Here is a 16556-nt window from a genome sequence, read left to right on the forward strand (position 1 = left end):
GCGGGCAGGTGACCTGGCATCGCTGAGCCTGCTTCCTTATCTGGGAAATGGGGAACATCAGATAGGTTAGTTGTGTGAGGATGAGATGAGTTCACATAAGTAAAGTGTTTAGAACAAGCCTGGCATGTGGGCTGGGCATGGTGTTCTTTTTTTTTTTTTTAAGATTTTATTTATTTATTTGAGAGAGAGTGCAAGAGCGAGCAAGAGCATGAGCAGGGAGGAGGGGCAGAGGGAGAGGGAGAAGAGCAGACTCCCCACTGAGCAGGGAGCCTGACGCGGGACTCGATCCCAGGACCCTGAGATCCTGACCTGAGCCGAAGGCAGATGCTTCACCGACTGAGCCACCCAGGCGCCCCTGGGTTCAGTGTTCTTAGTGATGGTGATGCGGTTAATCTGAGAAATGGGGACCAGTAGTACCAGGGCTGTTCTGAGGCTCTTTTGAGTCAATGCGTACGGAGGGTCTTCCCAGTGCTGGACTCCGAGCTGGAGTTTGGCTGATGGGAGTGTTCTTGAGCCCTCAGCAGGGGCTGCTCCTGTCTTTCCAGGAGTAGAATCCTAGCTCCTCCCAAGGGTCAGCCCTCACCCGTGTTGCCGTCTCCACCTGGACGGGCTCTGTCATTCATGGCACCTGTCTGCCAGCTTGTCAGAGCCACCTTGACTTGGACACAGGCAGAAGCAGCTCAGAGGGTGAGCCTTTTGTGCCAGGCTACCCCTGGGTGGCAGAGGCCCCGGGACTCCTGACTCGGTGCTCGTGTCTCTCCTGTTCTGGCCGAGAGCCTGCCCTGGGAACACTTTTTAAAAGGGCCTCTCTCAGTGGAATATTATTCAGACTGGAAAAGAGGTGGAATTCACATTGTACAACAGTGTAAATACAGTTAACACCCCTGAACTGTGCTCTTGAAAATGGTTAAGATGGTAAATTTTGTTCTGTGTTTTTTACCACAATTAAAATTTTTTTTCATTTGAAAACAAGGGGTGAAATTCTGAGAACAACACGGATGAGCCTCGGGGACATGATGCAGAGTGAAATCAGCCAGACACAGAAGGACAAATACTCTATGATTCCACTTACGGGAGGGACCTAGACGAGGCAGATGTGTAGGGACGGAAAGGAAAAGAGTGGGCACCAGGGGCTGGGTGTGCGGGGTTGGGGGGGGTCAGTGTTTACCGGGGACAGAGTTTCAGTTTGGCAAGATGAGAAAGTTCTGGAGACGGACGGAGGGGATGGTTACACAATAACGTGAACGTATTTGATGCCACTGAATCGGACACTCAAAATGCTTAAAGTGGTCAAGTTTTGTGTTATGTACATTTTATCACAATAAAAACAATAAAAATAAAAAATTATATTAAAATGTAGAAAGTAGGTTGGGATCAGGGGAGCCTGGGTGTAGACCACAGGCAGGAGAAAGGAGGGAGGCCTGCCTGGGGTCAGGTGTCAGAGAGGCAGCCAGTGGGTGGGGTGTGCTCATCCCGGGGTGACCTCAGTCTGGAACTGGGGCAGAGGATGGGGACCCAGCAGGGAGGCCCAGGCAAGGAGTCTGTGGGTGCTGAGCCTGTCACAAGTAGGGGGACAGGCTGGGCCTCACTCCTGGTCAGCAGAGGCGCTCAGGGAAAGCCCCCCCTGCAGGGCTGGAGCTAGGAGTCCTGACTTAAAAAAATTTCTTTTTAAATTGTTGTAAAATACAAATAACAAACTTTACATCTTAACTCTTTTTAGGGATACAGCTTGGTAGTATTAAGTACATTCACATTGTTGTATAACCATTACCACCATCCGTTTCCAGAACTCTGTTGCTCTTACAAAACTGAAACTCTGTCCCTGTTAAATAATGGGGGTCCTGGCTTTTGGGGAGGGACCGTGCCCCATTCGGCCCCTCCCAGGCTCCAGCCCAGTGCAGTTACAGGAGGAGGGTCAGGAAGGCTCAGCAGCCTGGTACCCCAGCCTCCGTGACCACTGTGGGCACCCGCATGATGCTTTCCCATCTTTGGTGCAGGGGGTCTTGAAATGATTCTGGCCCCTGAGGGCTCCAGCTCTGGGACGCTGCGGATCCCAGCAGCTCGGGAGAGGGATGCTGGCGTCTACACCTGCCGAGCTGTCAATGAGATGGGCGATGCTTCCGCAGAGATCCAGCTGGAGGTTGGACGTGAGTGTACACCTTGTCCCCACCTGCCCCCTCCCCCTTTGCCCTGCCTCTGAGCAGGGAGGAGGGAACTCTACCATAGAGAATGCCAGTGTGGAATCTGTATCATGTGCATCCGGAGCATGTGGGACCAAGGGCACAGTGCCTCTTGCTGTATGACAAATTGCCCCAAAACTTTGTGGCTTAAACAGTAAGCATTTATTTGCTTGCAGTTCTGGAGGGCCAGGGTTTAGGAGTGGCTTGGCTGGGTGGTTGTGGCTCGGAGGCTCTCACGGGATTGCAGTTAATGCTTCAGCCGGGGCTGCATCATCTGAAGGCTTGACTGGGGCTGGAGGAGCCAGTCTGGATTCACTCACGTGGCTGTTGGCAGGACGCCTCAGTTCTTTCCCCATGTGGGCGTCTCTAGAAGGCTTCTCCTGACATGGATTCCCATGAGCAAGGGAGCTGAGGGAGGGAGAGAGAGAGAGAAGGAGAGAGGGGAGAGAAAAGGGAGGGGGGGGATAAGAGAGAGAAGAGAGAGAGAAGAGAGAGAGGGAGGAGAAGAGAAAGAGAGAAGAGAGAGAAAGGAGAGAGAAAAGAGGGAGGAGAGAGGAGGGGAAAGAGGGAGAGAGAGAGAGAGAGAGAGAGAAAAGAGAGGGAGAAGAGAGAGAGAAAGAGAGGGAGGGAGAGGGAAAGAGAGAGAATCCCACAAGGAAGCTGCAGTCTTTATAACCAGCCGGTCCTGGAAGTGACATACTGTCACTTCTACTATATTCTCTTGGTCACACAGACCAAGCCTGGTACACGATGGGTGGGAGGGGCTACTCAAGTGTGTGCATCCCAGGAGGCACCTTGGAGGCTGCCTACCACAGAGACAGTTTGGTTCAAGCTTGGGCATGGTCATCCCTGAGATCTGAGTTCCCGTCTTATCTCTGTCACTTACCATCTATGTGCTTTGGTTGAGTCATTGACCCTCAGTTTTCCTATCTGTAAAATGGGGTTGCTGGGAGGGTTCGGTGAGATCAGGCATATAATGCTTAGCACAGGGTTTAGCCCATCTCGAGTGCTTAATAATCAGATGGGTGATTATCCCCTCTTTACAGATGGGGAGTCTGGGTTCTTCTGTGGCTGGTGCATGGCCTTGGCTGTGACTGTCATGACGTCTGAATTCCAGGCCTGCACCCAGGGCCCTGGGGATTGCTCAAAGTTGTGGGCACAGCTCCTCGGCATGCTGGGCCAGCATGAACTGGGCTCTGAGGGGTTTGCCGTGGCCATGGTGGGAAGGCCAGGTGCTGGGAGTCCCGGGGAAGCACAGAGAATCAACAATGTGCTTGTCGAGGCTGGGTGGGATGGCCAAGGGGCTCCCCAAGGACAGTGAGGGGCCCTGGGTGGAGCAGGCCTTGTGAGTAGAAGGTTCTGGCCCCGAGGACGACGGTGCCGTGTCAGGGTTGGATTCTCCCGGGCTTGGGGTACCCTTAGCCTTCAGTTGTTGGTTCTGTCACTCCTCCCTCCCTCGCGCGGTCACCAGGTGGCCAGGCCCTGTGCCGGGGACAAAACAGCAGGCGAGACTCGGCATCTGCCTTTGTGTTGCTCTTGGTGTCAAGGAGAGAGAGGGCAAACAGACAGTGGGATACTCAGGGTAGTGAGCATTTGCAAGTGGTATCCATGGGGAGCTGTTGGTGCCCAGAGAAGGAGTCCAACAGACATTGGGGGCTGGGAAGGCTTCCTGGAGGAGGTGATGTCTGAGATGAACCCAGAAGCCATCAGGCAGGTGATGAGCTGGGGAGCAGTGTTCGAGGCGAAGGGAGCAGCATGTGCAGATCTCCCCACGGCAGGAGAAGCGAGCCAGGGAGTGAGACTGAGCCGGGGCTGAGGGGCGCCCAGGAGGCTGCTACCTGCTGTGGGTCATGCTCAGCCTCAGGAGCCTGGCACCATTTGGGCTTGGTCCTGCGGGGTTGGTGAGAGTTTTTAGGGTGGAGAGTTGATGTGCTTCGATGTTCCCTGTAGAGAGTGCGCTATGTGGCTCGCTCTCAGGTAGGGTGGGGTGGGTGTGGAAAGGTGCAGGCTTAGAGCCTGGTAACGATAAACATAAGCCGGGATATCTATGAAATTTGCCAGGTACGGGCCAGCTCTAAGCATGTTTCGTGTACTAACATGTAAACCTCTCAACAACTCTTTGAGGTGGGTTCTGTCATTATCTCCTCTATAGACGGGGAACCCAAGGCACAGAGAGGTTAAGTGACTTGCCCAAGGTCACACAGCTGCTGAGTGGCGGAGCTGAGCTCCGAACCCAGGGTCCAGGCCTTTAGCCCCTGGGCTTCATCGTGATGCTCAGCAGCAGGGTGAGCTTGGACATTGCTTCCCCACTCTGAGCCTTGGGTTCCTCGTCGGCAAAATGTCTCTAGGATGTTGAGGAGTGCGAGGTAAGACTGGCCTGGGGCCTGAGGGGTTCTGATCAACGTCACTGTCGTTGTTAATAGTCAGTAGGTTCTGGGTGAGCGTAGAGGGTGCTCCAGCCAGGGCTGTACTTGGTGTTGTCACAGGCAATCATCCTTTGCTCCGTGTCTGATTTCTTTTCAGCAGTGCCTTATTTCTCTGGGGTCCAGGCTGACACACCTTCCTGGTCCTATTCCTTCACCTGTCAGCAATGGACCTTAGGGCGGGTTCCCCATGTCAGAGGAGGAGACGGCTGGCATCCCAGAGGCAGGCTTCTTGGCCACTGGTGGCCTTCGGCCTTGAGGTCGGGGAAGGGGTGGGCGGTGGCCCAGCATCTGTGTGTCTGAAGAGAGCTGGCCTGGCAGCAGTGGTGGGAAATCAAATTTCCTGCCCATCTGGGTGGCAGCTGTGGCCCGGCCTTCCTAGCCAGGCCGGCAGAGCCTTCCAGGGCGGGGAACAGCTGGGCGCTGTGCCCAGCTCCTGATGTTGAGCTAGGAACCGGCTTCCCAGCCGCGTTTGGGAAGGAGGGCGGCGGGTGCCAGTGTTGGTGGCCCCGCCCGCAGGGCACCTTTGCATCACCTCTGGGCCTGGCATCCGGCAGACTGGATGATGCCCAGACTCCACTGCTTCTTTGGCCAAGTTATTGAGCCTTCCTTTCCTCATCTGTGAAAAGGGAGGAAAGTAATAGAGCTTTGCTCATAGGGTCCTTGAGAGATTTAATGAGAGAACGGGCTTCGCTCGGGGCTTGAATGGAATAGATACTCAACACGCTGGCCGCCCTGGGCCCAGGGAGGCGGCGAGATTCATCACATGGCTGGTGACCGGGCATGCCCGTCCCAAGTTCAGCGCCCTTTCTGTTCCCTGAGACCAGCTGCTCTGAGCTAAGTTATCTGCACCTGCTGGATTCTCACTCAGGAAGAGAGGATGCTCATTCCTCTGTGTGTTTCCTCATTTCTGTCCCTGCCTTCTGTTCCCGGCCTGGGAGCCCCAGGTTGCCGGGTAGATGAGCAGGGGAGAAGAGCTTATGCTTTGGGGAGTGCAGAGAACCCCTGGCCAGCCTAGGGGAGCAGGAGAGAAGTAGCTTTGGCTTTTCCATCAGGCACAGCGGGCACAAACCCAGGGCCTGGGATAGGTCCAGGGCCCCAGGACAATGCTCTGATTCTAATTTCTTTTAAAATCAGAAGGAAACAAATGGATGACAACAAGTAGATGAAAATGAATCCAGCCTGGATTGTCTGCCTTTATGTCAATGCGGTGATAAAATAGAATTGCTAATATATTTTTTTAAAGATTTAATTCATTTATTTGAGAGAGAGAGAGTGAGAGAGAGAGCACAAGAGTGGGGAGGGTCAGAAGGAGAAGCAGACTCCCCGCCGAGCAGGGAGCCCAAACTGGGACTCGATCCCAGGACCCTGGGATCATGACCTGAGCCAAAGGCAGCCGCTTAACTGACTGAGCCACCCAGGTGCCCCAAATTGTTAATATTTTTCTAAGGAGGAAGAGGCCCATGAGAGTGCACCGGCAGCTGCAGCCTGGGCCCAATTGCAGGAACCTTCCCAGGAGGGGGCTGTGGAAGCCATTCCCCCCAGTGACAGACACCCTGACATTCTGTCTGAACACAGGGCCAGTTTACGGTCGCTCCCTGGATTACTGCAGGGGTCACCTGGGAGTCCGTGAGGAGGAGGGCTGAGGACAGAGGTGGCTGAACCTCTGATGAGTCTCTGGGAAGGGCACTGGGTTGGGAGCCCAGCCCCCACCGACATGCTGCAGGACTCAGGCCCGGCTCTGCCCCTGCCCCTGCCCCCGGCCTCAGTTTCCCATCTGCAAATGAGGGGAGCAAAGGGCCTTCAGCTCTGGCATATGAGGATTCTGGGGTCCTGCCTTATTTGGGGGCTCCAGTGAGACTGGGGTGGGGGGATGGCTATGCCGGAGGCCGAGTCAGAGTTTTCTGGGTGGGATCTGAGTCTGGGATTTGGCTGCTTCGGGATTCACCCCAAAGAGAGGACAGAAGAGGTGGGTGCGGCTCTGGCTGAAATAGCAGCCAAGTTGCTTCTGAGGACCCGGGGGGACACAGGGGTGCGGTGGGTGGGAGCCTGGGCCTTAGCAACTGAGCCTTCCTCTGCCGTTGACTTCGGCTGTGCCCTTGGGCACCCTCCTTAATCTCGCTGAGCCTCAGTTTCCTCATCTGTAAAATGGGGTTGATGAAATTGTTGTTTCTAAAAGGACCGTCACCTTGCCTGTCCCTTAATAGGCATTCCAAATGCTACCCTCTGTACGTATTATTTGCTAACTATCATAAGCCGGTTGTCCCTTTTTTGGGGGGAAGTTCAGGACTGGGAGGACAATGGGGAAGAGTGTGCTTTGTTGTGTCCCACAGTCTGGAGACAAAGCTGGGCTATTTGGGGGCGAAGGAGGTCAAGAAGCAGGTCTGGCTGGACGGAGCGGGTGAAGGCAGGCTCTGGGGGTATCTGGCCCTGGGCTCAGCTCTGCCCAGCAAGTGGGGGATGGCAAAGTCATGCCTCCCGGAGCCAGGGCTCTGCGGGAGCAATGATCCTATCTGAGGCGAGCCCGGAGTGGAGGCTTTCTGGGATTCTGGGTCTCGGCAGCTGCCAGGCCCCAACAAGAAAGAGAGGCGTGCGGGTGGTGTCCTCCTTGCAGTAATTTTCCAAGTTGTGTTTATATCTCCTTGGAACATCCCTAATCCCCAGGCCAGGAGGGAAATTTGATGTCATGATTTGGATGGATGGGGGAGGTTTCTGGAGGGAGGCGGACAGAATAAAGGGGTGGAGGATTTTCCATGGTGTTGGATGCCACAGGTTAAAAAAAGGCCTGGGGACCTTACTGGTCATAGGTCTGGGGACAGGGACCTGAGAACCGTGCCCATAAGCTGCAGGGACAGGGCCTGGACCCATCTGGAATTGGGCCATCTCCTGGCCTGCCGAAGGGTAGAAAGGATCATGACTTTATGTTTTGGGAAACAACTTATTTTCTCCTGATTATAAATATAAGACAATGCTTCGAAAAAAGTTTAGAAGAAACACTACAAACTGTTAACAGTGATGACCCTGGGGAAGGGCATGAGATTTGGGGTGTGTGGAGCAAAAACTGGGGGAAGTATATTCTTGTGTATTATTGGAGTTTTGTTTAACTCCCATGAGCAGGGCAGTCCTTGTTTGGGACTGTTGTCCTGGTGCCCTGATTAGTATGTTCCAGTGTCCCATTTGGACCATCAAGTGTAAGGTCACCTTATTTATAGTAAGCATGTTTTCATTTTGTGGTGGAGTTTTATGTACTCCTTACAAAAATGTTAGCAAACAGAGATGTAGAGAGGAGAGTGAAGATGACCATTCATCTCTCCACAGATTTGGCTCTTTGGGGGTCAGGATAGTTTGTTGCCCAAGTTCAGGACACCTGCCGGAGGAAGGTGGAAGAGGGCGAGAGAGGGGAGGGTCTCTGAGGCAGCTGGGCTCCTGTGGCTGGAGCTTGCCTTGCCACCCCTCAGAGGTGGGCTTCCCGGGAGGTGTTGCTACCAGGAACAGGCCTCTTGCCTTCCCCTGCACGGCGAGGCCCGGCGAGGCCCCCGTGACCCCATGCAGGGGTATGAGGTGTGGCGGCAGCTTCGTCCCGCCAAAGGCCGCTCCCTCTGCCTCATCCCTAAGAGCTCTCCACGCCTGGACCAAGCCAAGCTCAGGTTGGCCCTGGAGCCCTGGATATGAGTCAGCCCCAGGTTCATGAGGGTGAGGCTGGGAGAAATGGAACCTCCCAGCAATGGGAGGGGAGGCGGGCGGCAGGAACAGGCCTCTGGGGGCACGGTGGGTTCAGCCACCAGGCATGGCTGACTGGTCCTTTCCCTGCAGATGCACCCCAGCTGATGGAGCTGCCCCGGGACGTCACTGTGGAGCTGGGGAGGAGTGCCCTCCTGGCATGCCGGGCCATGGGCCGCCCGCCCCCGCTGGTCACCTGGCGCCGTGGAGATGGCCAGCCACTGGGGCCCAGGCGGGGCAGCAGGACTGGGCAGCCCGATTTGGGCGTGCTGTTCTTTGAAAGTAAGACACTGGGGGAGGGGAGGGTGGGCAAGGGAGACAGCACGGCTTCTGATATTCTCAGCCCCCAGGCCAGGTGGCTCGGAGCAGAGCCTTGACCCCTGGCATTGACCGTGGGTAGGGTTGGTGCAGGGTCGTATTTTGGCTGGCTGACCCTGGTCACGTCGTTCTCCTACTCTGAACCCGAGATAGTAATGATAAGGACAAAACCTACCACTTGGGTTTACTAACAGGCCGCCCGGGGGGGTTGCTGTGTGGGTAATACACATAAAGCGCCCAGCAGAGTTCCTGACCCGTGTGAAGTGTTCTGTGTGTTAACCATTGCCATTATCATGGCCACCACCATCACTACTATGACCGCCTGCTGTGCGCAGGGCCGGATGCCGGGCACTGTGTTTACATCAGCGAGCCCACCCCATCATGCCACAAGGCCAGGGATTCAGAAACGTCCCCCATTCTGCAGATGAGCTCTGAGGCCTTCCCGCCCTTCCAAGGCTTGGCTGCTTCCCCCAGCCCTCCTACCTCACCTCTGCAGGGCCGGGCTGCGCCGAAGGCTGCCTGCCCCTGGGGGGTTGGAGCCGTGGCGAGCCCGGGCAGTCAGGCCTGCCTCTTTCTGCCCCTCAGGTGTGGTCCCTGAAGACCAGGCCCTGTATGTCTGTGAAGCTCAAAATGTGTTTGGGAAGGTCCGGGCAGAGGCCCAGCTCGTCGTGACCGGACATGGTTCGCTGGTGGATCTAGGGGAAGAGGGTTTGGTGGGGAGGTTGGGACCCCCCAGGGAGACTCCCCCCCCCATGGCCGCCCACGCTCTGGGACAGATGTGTCCGTGCCACGTTCTCCAAGAGGAGCATCTGGATCCCAGGAAGCAGCATGCCCTTGGACCCTGGAGGAGCCCCTGTTCTGATGCTTCCACTGGTTCCCTGGGGAGGAGAGGGGGTGACCACCCATGGGAATCTGTGTGACGCATGCCATCTCCTGTCCCCACAGCCCCACCGCAGATCGCCAGCAGCGCCTCCACTGTCCGGGTGCTGGAGAGGCAGCCGGTGTCCCTGCCCTGCATCATCCTGGCTGGGAGGCCCTTCCCGGAGAGGCGCTGGCTCAAGGCCGGCCTGCCGGTGAGCGCTGGCTCTCTGGGGATGCCTGGGGGCGGAGGGGCTGTCGTGCGCCCCCCTCGGCCTCCGCTTGGCTGTTCGCTTGTTTTGGGATGTGCTCTTCCTTCCTCCCTCTCTTTCCTGCCTCTTTCCAGAAATTTCTCTGATAAATGTGCTGATAGCATCTGCCGCCCTCCCAAGTCCGGCTGAGGACCGTGTGGCTGCTGGTCCCCTGGAGAGCCTCTGGAGGACCTTGTGCTCTGCTAGTGCTGAGGCTGGGGAGCGGAGACAGTGCTTTCATCCCCACCCCCCGACAGTTCTGGGGCAGAGACGTGGCCCGTTACTACCTGCCCTGACTCCATAGCTGGGCACGCGGTGGCTGCTTGCTTTCTCCACTCAGATTGATTTGCTTTTCTTTATTTTCTTCCATTTCTCCTCTCGTGGCCATGCCTTCTTTGCCCCCCCCCCTCAATTCTTGCGCCTTGTCCTCAGACATCCTGGGGTCCTTGTGCCCTCGAGGCCATAGAGAAGTGCTGTCACTGCTGCAGATGGGCAGACTCTGGACTCCTAGGGAGGTAGCGACCGTGTGGCTGTCTTTCTGTTCCTGCTGTCCTGCCCCCAGACCCTGGTGCAGGGCAGACAGGGTCCTGCCCCCGGAGCGTGTGGGCTTTGCAGAGGCTGATCATGCTGACGACTCACTCTGCAGCCTGTGTGATTAGACGCGACCCCGAGGAGGCCCCTGCCTGGGGGTGTGGGCTGCAGTGGTGGGGAGCCTTCCCGAGTAGGATCGGATGGGTAGGTGCGGAAGGAGGGGCTCGGGGCCTTGTCGAGGCCAGGACAGGGAGTGGCTGGAGATGTGCAGTCTGTTTTAACTCAGTAGGGACGCCGGGTGGACCCGTGCCTGTTGGGCTGCCGCGTGCCACCAGCAGAAACCCCCTCGAGCTTGCTCAGCCCCGAAGGGCCTGGTTTTGAGATGGTGCAGGAGCAGCTTCTAGAACCTGAGTTCAGGGTGTGAGGCTGGGCTCCCGGGACAGGGTCAAGGAGGCCGAAAGAGGGCTCAGGCCTGGTGGAAGGGTTCTTAAAAGGACCCCTCACCAAAGACGGGCTGAGTAGACATCTTTACAGAGGTTACCCCAGGCCCCATTCTGGACCAGTGCTCCCTGCCCCACCCTGGTCCCCGTGCGGACACATCTGGGCAGCCACCAGGAGCCACTGTCTCTGCTTCTCTCCCTGGGACCACATCTGATGTGGCCACACGCCTGTTCTACTCTGTGTGGCTCTGTTTCCCCCCCCAGGAGTCTGTCCCTCCTCTCTGCAGCTTCAGTGTGGAAGGGCCTTGGAGCCCCAGCGCCTGCTCAGTAAAGGCCCTGACTCCAATCCTGCACTCTTGGGGGAGGCTCCCATCGGCCCACGGGGTCAGGCAGCTTGCCCTCCCAGTTCAGCTGGTTGTGGGGAGAGTGGGGTCAAGGACCCCTAGCCCTGCTGGTCTGCAGGGTGGAGGAGTCTCAGGGAAGGGGAGGGGTTCTCCAAACCCCTAGCTTCTCAGTCCAGACTGCTCCCCACTGGCCCGGCAGGCAGTGTGGTTCTCCAGAACGCTCTTTCTCAGCTGGCTCCACGTAGGGCCGCAGTTCAAACTGGGGCTCCCTCACCCTCACCAGCTCCCACCTGGCAGCCGGCATTCCATCCGAGCAGATGGCAGCCTCCACCTTGACCGGGCGCTGCAGGAGGACGCAGGGAGGTATCGCTGTGTGGTCACCAACACGGCTGGCTCTCAGCACAGGGACGTGGAGTTGGTTGTCCAGGGTGAGTCCCGGGGTGGGGGGGGGGTAGGGGTGCGGGGTGTGATAGGATGGGGAAGGGGCTGGGGGAGAACTTGATCTTCAATACTTCTGTTTAAAAAAATTGCACAAATAGTACATTTTCACGGTAGGAAAATTCGAGGTGAGACAAGTAAAACACAATACAGAAGCTAAGGAGAACCAGATAATTTTACATGTTGGTGTGTATCTTTCACATGTTATACACATGTGAGCTTACACATGTGCATTTATACACACTATATATGTAATGAGTTATGTGTAACTTAAATTGTATATAACTTTATTTACCTTGTATGTAAATAATTTTTACATAATATATACATTCTTTATATAAAGTGCATATAAATTCTTTATGTATCTGTATTTTTTTTTTAAGATTTTATTTATTTATTTGACAGAGAGAGATACAGCAAGAGAGGGGACACAAGCAGGGGGAGTGGGAGAGGGAGAAGCAGGCCTCCCGCGGAGCAGGGAGCCCGATGCGGGGCTCGATCCCAGGATCCTGGGATCATGACCTGAGCCGAAGGCAGACGCTTAGTGACTTGAGCCACCCAGACGCCCTATGTATCTGTATTTCTATCCATATTTCTATAAATCCTTTATATATACATACACAGAAATATTTAAAAACCAAACTGGGACCACACTGTATTACTGTCCTACAACCTGGGTATTTCCCTTGACAGAAGATTCTGAATATTTTCTGTGAATAAATACTCAGAAGGCTCGGTTTAAGACGATGTGTTTGGATGAGCCATGAGCCTCTCGCCTGCCCCCTCTTGTCAGGTTGCTCCCCAGGATGGGCACCTTTGCCCACATGTGTGATTCTTTCCTTAGGATAAACCCATTCATGTAGAATTGACTTTTGACTGACAGAAATCGCACATTTTTAGGGCTTTTTGTATATTTTACCCAATTACACTCACTCCCACAGGGTTGGAGAGCCCCTGTTCCCTTCACCCACATGACCAGCTACCACCGTTCTTTTTAACATAAGACAAGAAGTTTAAACTAAGTTTGGTTATATTTTGTCATTTACCAAGTATGTTAACGTCCCGTTTTTTGTGTTTTTTTTTTTCATTTGTTTCATAAAACCCCCAAGGATGAGCAGGAAGGACATTGTTACCCATTTTCTAGAGGAAAACCAAAGTTCAGAAGGAGGCGGGGTCTAGAACGCGGTCTCACCTCCTCATAACTCCCAATTAATAACGCGATCAAAGGCTGGGCGTGCCCCATGTGCCAGACCTCTGTGAGGTTCTGTGTAGGTTTCACTTAAATTTCATACCGACTCAAGATGTGGGGTTTAAAAGACTCCCCGTTCTGAAATGGCAGCTCAGAGAGGCATGTCACTCAGCAGGATCTCAGGATCAGCAAAGGCTGCCTCTCACCCCATGCAGGACGGCCTCCTTTGCAGGGCCGGCCCTGGCTCTTGGCTCACTTCATTTCCATTCAGCAGTGGTAATGACTGGCGGGCTTTGGCCACCTGAGAGAATCCAGAGGGCATTTTCCTCCCTTACTGGCAGAGCCCTTGGCTTCTCCCGACGGGTCCACACCCGGTTTCTCCTCCCCCGCAAATCTGGATGGTGCCCAGAATGGATTTGGCACTTGTTTTCAAGTTCACTGTGTTCTGTGAACACTCTTTGCTGCCATTTCTCATCTGTCCATCCCTGGAGAGTAGGCAGGGAATCGGGGTTAAGGAGCTTTTTTGCTGATGAAGGAATACGGGTACTAAAAGATTAAGTGGTTTAATCAAAGTCCCAGAGCAAAGAAATGGCACAGCTGGTTTCCAGGTGCAGGCTGCCCTCCGTCCGGGGCATGAATCTATAGAAGTGTGGCTGTCGATACTTCTATGCCACTTGTATTCTTTCGTTGAAATAGTTTGTGTTTTTTTTTTTTAAATTGTGGTCAAATATACATAACATAAAACTTACCATTTTAACCATTTTAAAGCCTACGGTTCAGTGGCATGAAGCACATTCACATTGCTATACAACCACCACCATCCAGCTCCAGAACTTTCTTTTCTTTTAAGATTTTTCTTTATTTATTTGACACAGAGAGAGAGAGAGACAGTGAGAGAGGGAACACAAGTAGGGGGAGTGGAGAGGGAGAAGCAGGCTCCCTGCAGAGCAGGGAGCCCGATGTGGGGCTCGATCCCAGGACCCTGGGATCATGACCTGAGCCGAAGGCAGATGCTTAACAACTGAGCCACCCAGGTGCCCAGCTCCAGAACTTTCTCATACTCCCAAAATGAAGCTCTGTCCCCATTGAACACTAGGTCCCCGTTTCTCCTCCCCCAGCCCCTGGCAACCACCATTCTCCCTCCTGTCTCTGAATTTTCCTGTTCTAGGGATTTCATGTGAGTGGGATCATATAGTATTTGTCCTGTGTGTGGCCGATTTCACTTAGCATACTGTGTTCAAGGTGCATTCTTGTTATAGTACTTATCAGGCTTTTATTCCTTTTTAAAGCTGAATAATATTTTACATGTTCACACCACATTTTGTTTATCCATAAACCCATTGGCGGATACTTGGGTTATTTCCACCTTTTGGCTACCATGAATAATGCTGCTCTGAAGCTTGGTTTTTAAAATTGGTTTGTTTTTGAAAGTGCCACCTCGGATCCAGCCCACTGCCACCCACCATGTCACCAATGAAGGGGTTCCAGCCTCTCTCCCCTGTGTGGCCTCAGGGGTCCCCACCCCCACTATCACTTGGACCAAGGTAGGAGGAGCCTGTTAGCATGAGGGTAACCAGAGAGGTGGGCCCAGTGCATCATGGGGAGGGGGATGATGCAAATCATCATGGGCTGTGGGCTTTGCTGATGTCACCCGTGACTCTACCGTAGGAAACCAATGTCCTGACCTCCAGGGGTCCCCACTACAGTGTGAGCAAAGATGGCACCCTGATCATCACCCGGCCATCTCCCCAGGATGCCGGGGCCTATGTCTGCACGGCCACCAACGCTGTGGGCTTCTCAAGCCAGGAGATGAGGCTTTCTGTCAACAGTGAGTGACACCATCCCTTCCCGGGAGAGGGACTTGGCAGCCATGGAGTCAGGGGCATGGACAATCGGACCTTCCCTGCATCTTCCCCGTACCCTGCCAACCCTGCCTCTAAATTCTTCCCATCTAAAAAAAAAAAAAAAAAATAAATAAATAAATAAATAAATAAATTCTTCCCATCTGAAAGGCACACAGACCAAAGCTGTCCTCCCCCAGCCACTGTCCTCAGTAGTGTGTGCATACTCTGAAAGGGGTTCCAACTCAGCCCTTTGTAAGCAGATGATGGGCGGCCATCACTTTAATAAGCCTTGGAAGACCACAGGCCCTACACTGGACCCCTCCCACCTTGGCAGCCCCCTTGCCCACCTCTCTCCCCGATTCTCTGTGCCCCAGACCCTCTGGCCTCCTTTTGATTTCTTAAATGGTGCATCCTTCCTCAGGGCCTTGGAACGTGCAGTTCCTTCTGCTTGGAATTTCCTACCCGCTCTTGGCCCAACTGACTTCTCCCATTGGTCAGATGTAGGCTCTCTGACTCCTCAGACTGAGTCAAGTCACTTTGCTGTATACTCTCGAGACTGTCCCCTTCGTAACACCATTCACAACTATGATTAAATAACTAATCGTGTATTGAGCTGTTTGGTACCAGTGTTCCCTGTGGGCCCTAATGCTGTGAGGACAGGGGCAGGATCTGTCTCCTTTGCTGCTGCATCCCAGCATTTACACAGAGCTGGGTACTCAGGAATGGCCTGGAATGAATGAGCAAATGCACAGCCAAGTTTTTCTATATAAACTTGTATAACCAACATTTTCACATTGCAAAAAATATTTTTCTTTCTTAAAGGGGAGATTTTCTCTCTAATGTGCAAGGGAATGCATGAGGGCTACATGGGTCTTGATGTCCCCAGCTGGCTAGCTGAATTATTGTTGCTTAGACACCTACCCCCGCTGTCCGTGTAGGAGCACCTGGCTAGGAATGTGGGGGTGGGGCATAAGGAAGGAGGCGTGCAGGGTAATCTCTGTCATTAGGAGCCTTGAGCTTGATATGAGAAAGAGGTGACATGCATGGATTGTTATAAACCCCCAATCAGGGTTTGAGAAAGCCAGAGGGACATTGTGCTTCATCTGGTGGTTGATATCCTCAGAATAACTGGGATGATCCTGGGGGAGAAGGGAGACGGAGAAGATGAGGACAGAACTTGCTGGAATGTCCCCGGGGAACATTCCAACAAGCTAGCGGGTAGCAGATGAAGCAGGAGGGACCATGTCAGGGTCATCAGAACCAGCTGAGCTTCCAGAGGGAGGGTGATGGTGGAGGACTGGGGGGAACCATTGGATCTGAGGCCACCCCCAAACCTGCACTCTCCCCTGATAGCCGAGCCCAGCCCACCCCACCCGCTTCTGCACATTCCAGGGTGGCAGTATCCTCTCTGCTTCCTAGGGGAGCCGTCCTGGTCCCCTTTGCCCCCGTGCAGTGACTTCCTGTCTGACTCACAGTCGCTGCGTGCTTCTACCAACAGCTGAGCCCAGGATCCGTGTGAATGGTTCACGTGATGCAGGCGAGCCTCTGAGAGTCATGGCCAAGGCTGGTGACGAGGTGACCCTGGACTGCGAGGCCCAGGGCTCCCCACCCCCATTGGTCACCTGGACCAAGGACTTCCACCCTGTGCCATACCTCACCGACAGGTAACCCCGACCGTGTGCCCCTGGGCCTGGACATAGGCAGAGCTTGGGGTTTGAGGAAACTGGCCTCAAGGTGGCCAGTGGCCCAGCCAGTGTGTGGGACCCTGTGGACACTCCCAGGGGGATGCGTATTCAACTTCACACATAGCACTTCTTTTGTTTTTTTTAAGATTTTATTTATTTATTTGAGAGAGAGCACAAGTGAGGGGAGGGGCAGAGGGACAAGCAGGCTCCCCACTGAGCAGGGAGCACAACACGGGGCTCGATCCCAGGACCCTGAGATCATGACCTGAGCTGAAGGCAGATGCTTAACCACCTGAGCCACCCAGGCGCCCCCACACATAGCACTTTGGTCCATG

At 54.4% G+C, this 16556-nt stretch overlaps 1 protein-coding gene across 1 annotated transcript in view; it reads left to right on the forward strand.

The window, feature by feature from the left end:
- Positions 1-16556, forward strand: part of HMCN2 (hemicentin 2) — a 150356-nt gene that overhangs the window by 41363 nt on the left and 92437 nt on the right. Inside the window, exons 15-22 of the mRNA XM_036117053.2 lie at positions 1998-2147; positions 8417-8605; positions 9227-9322; positions 9587-9714; positions 11349-11493; positions 14124-14236; positions 14361-14520; positions 16035-16200. Of these exons, the coding sequence (XP_035972946.2) occupies positions 1998-2147; positions 8417-8605; positions 9227-9322; positions 9587-9714; positions 11349-11493; positions 14124-14236; positions 14361-14520; positions 16035-16200 (1147 nt within the window). The remainder of the gene's footprint in view (positions 1-1997; positions 2148-8416; positions 8606-9226; positions 9323-9586; positions 9715-11348; positions 11494-14123; positions 14237-14360; positions 14521-16034; positions 16201-16556) is intronic.

This window comes from Halichoerus grypus, chromosome 14 (assembly GCF_964656455.1).
Source record: "Halichoerus grypus chromosome 14, mHalGry1.hap1.1, whole genome shotgun sequence".
Lineage (NCBI taxonomy): Eukaryota > Metazoa > Chordata > Mammalia > Carnivora > Phocidae > Halichoerus > Halichoerus grypus.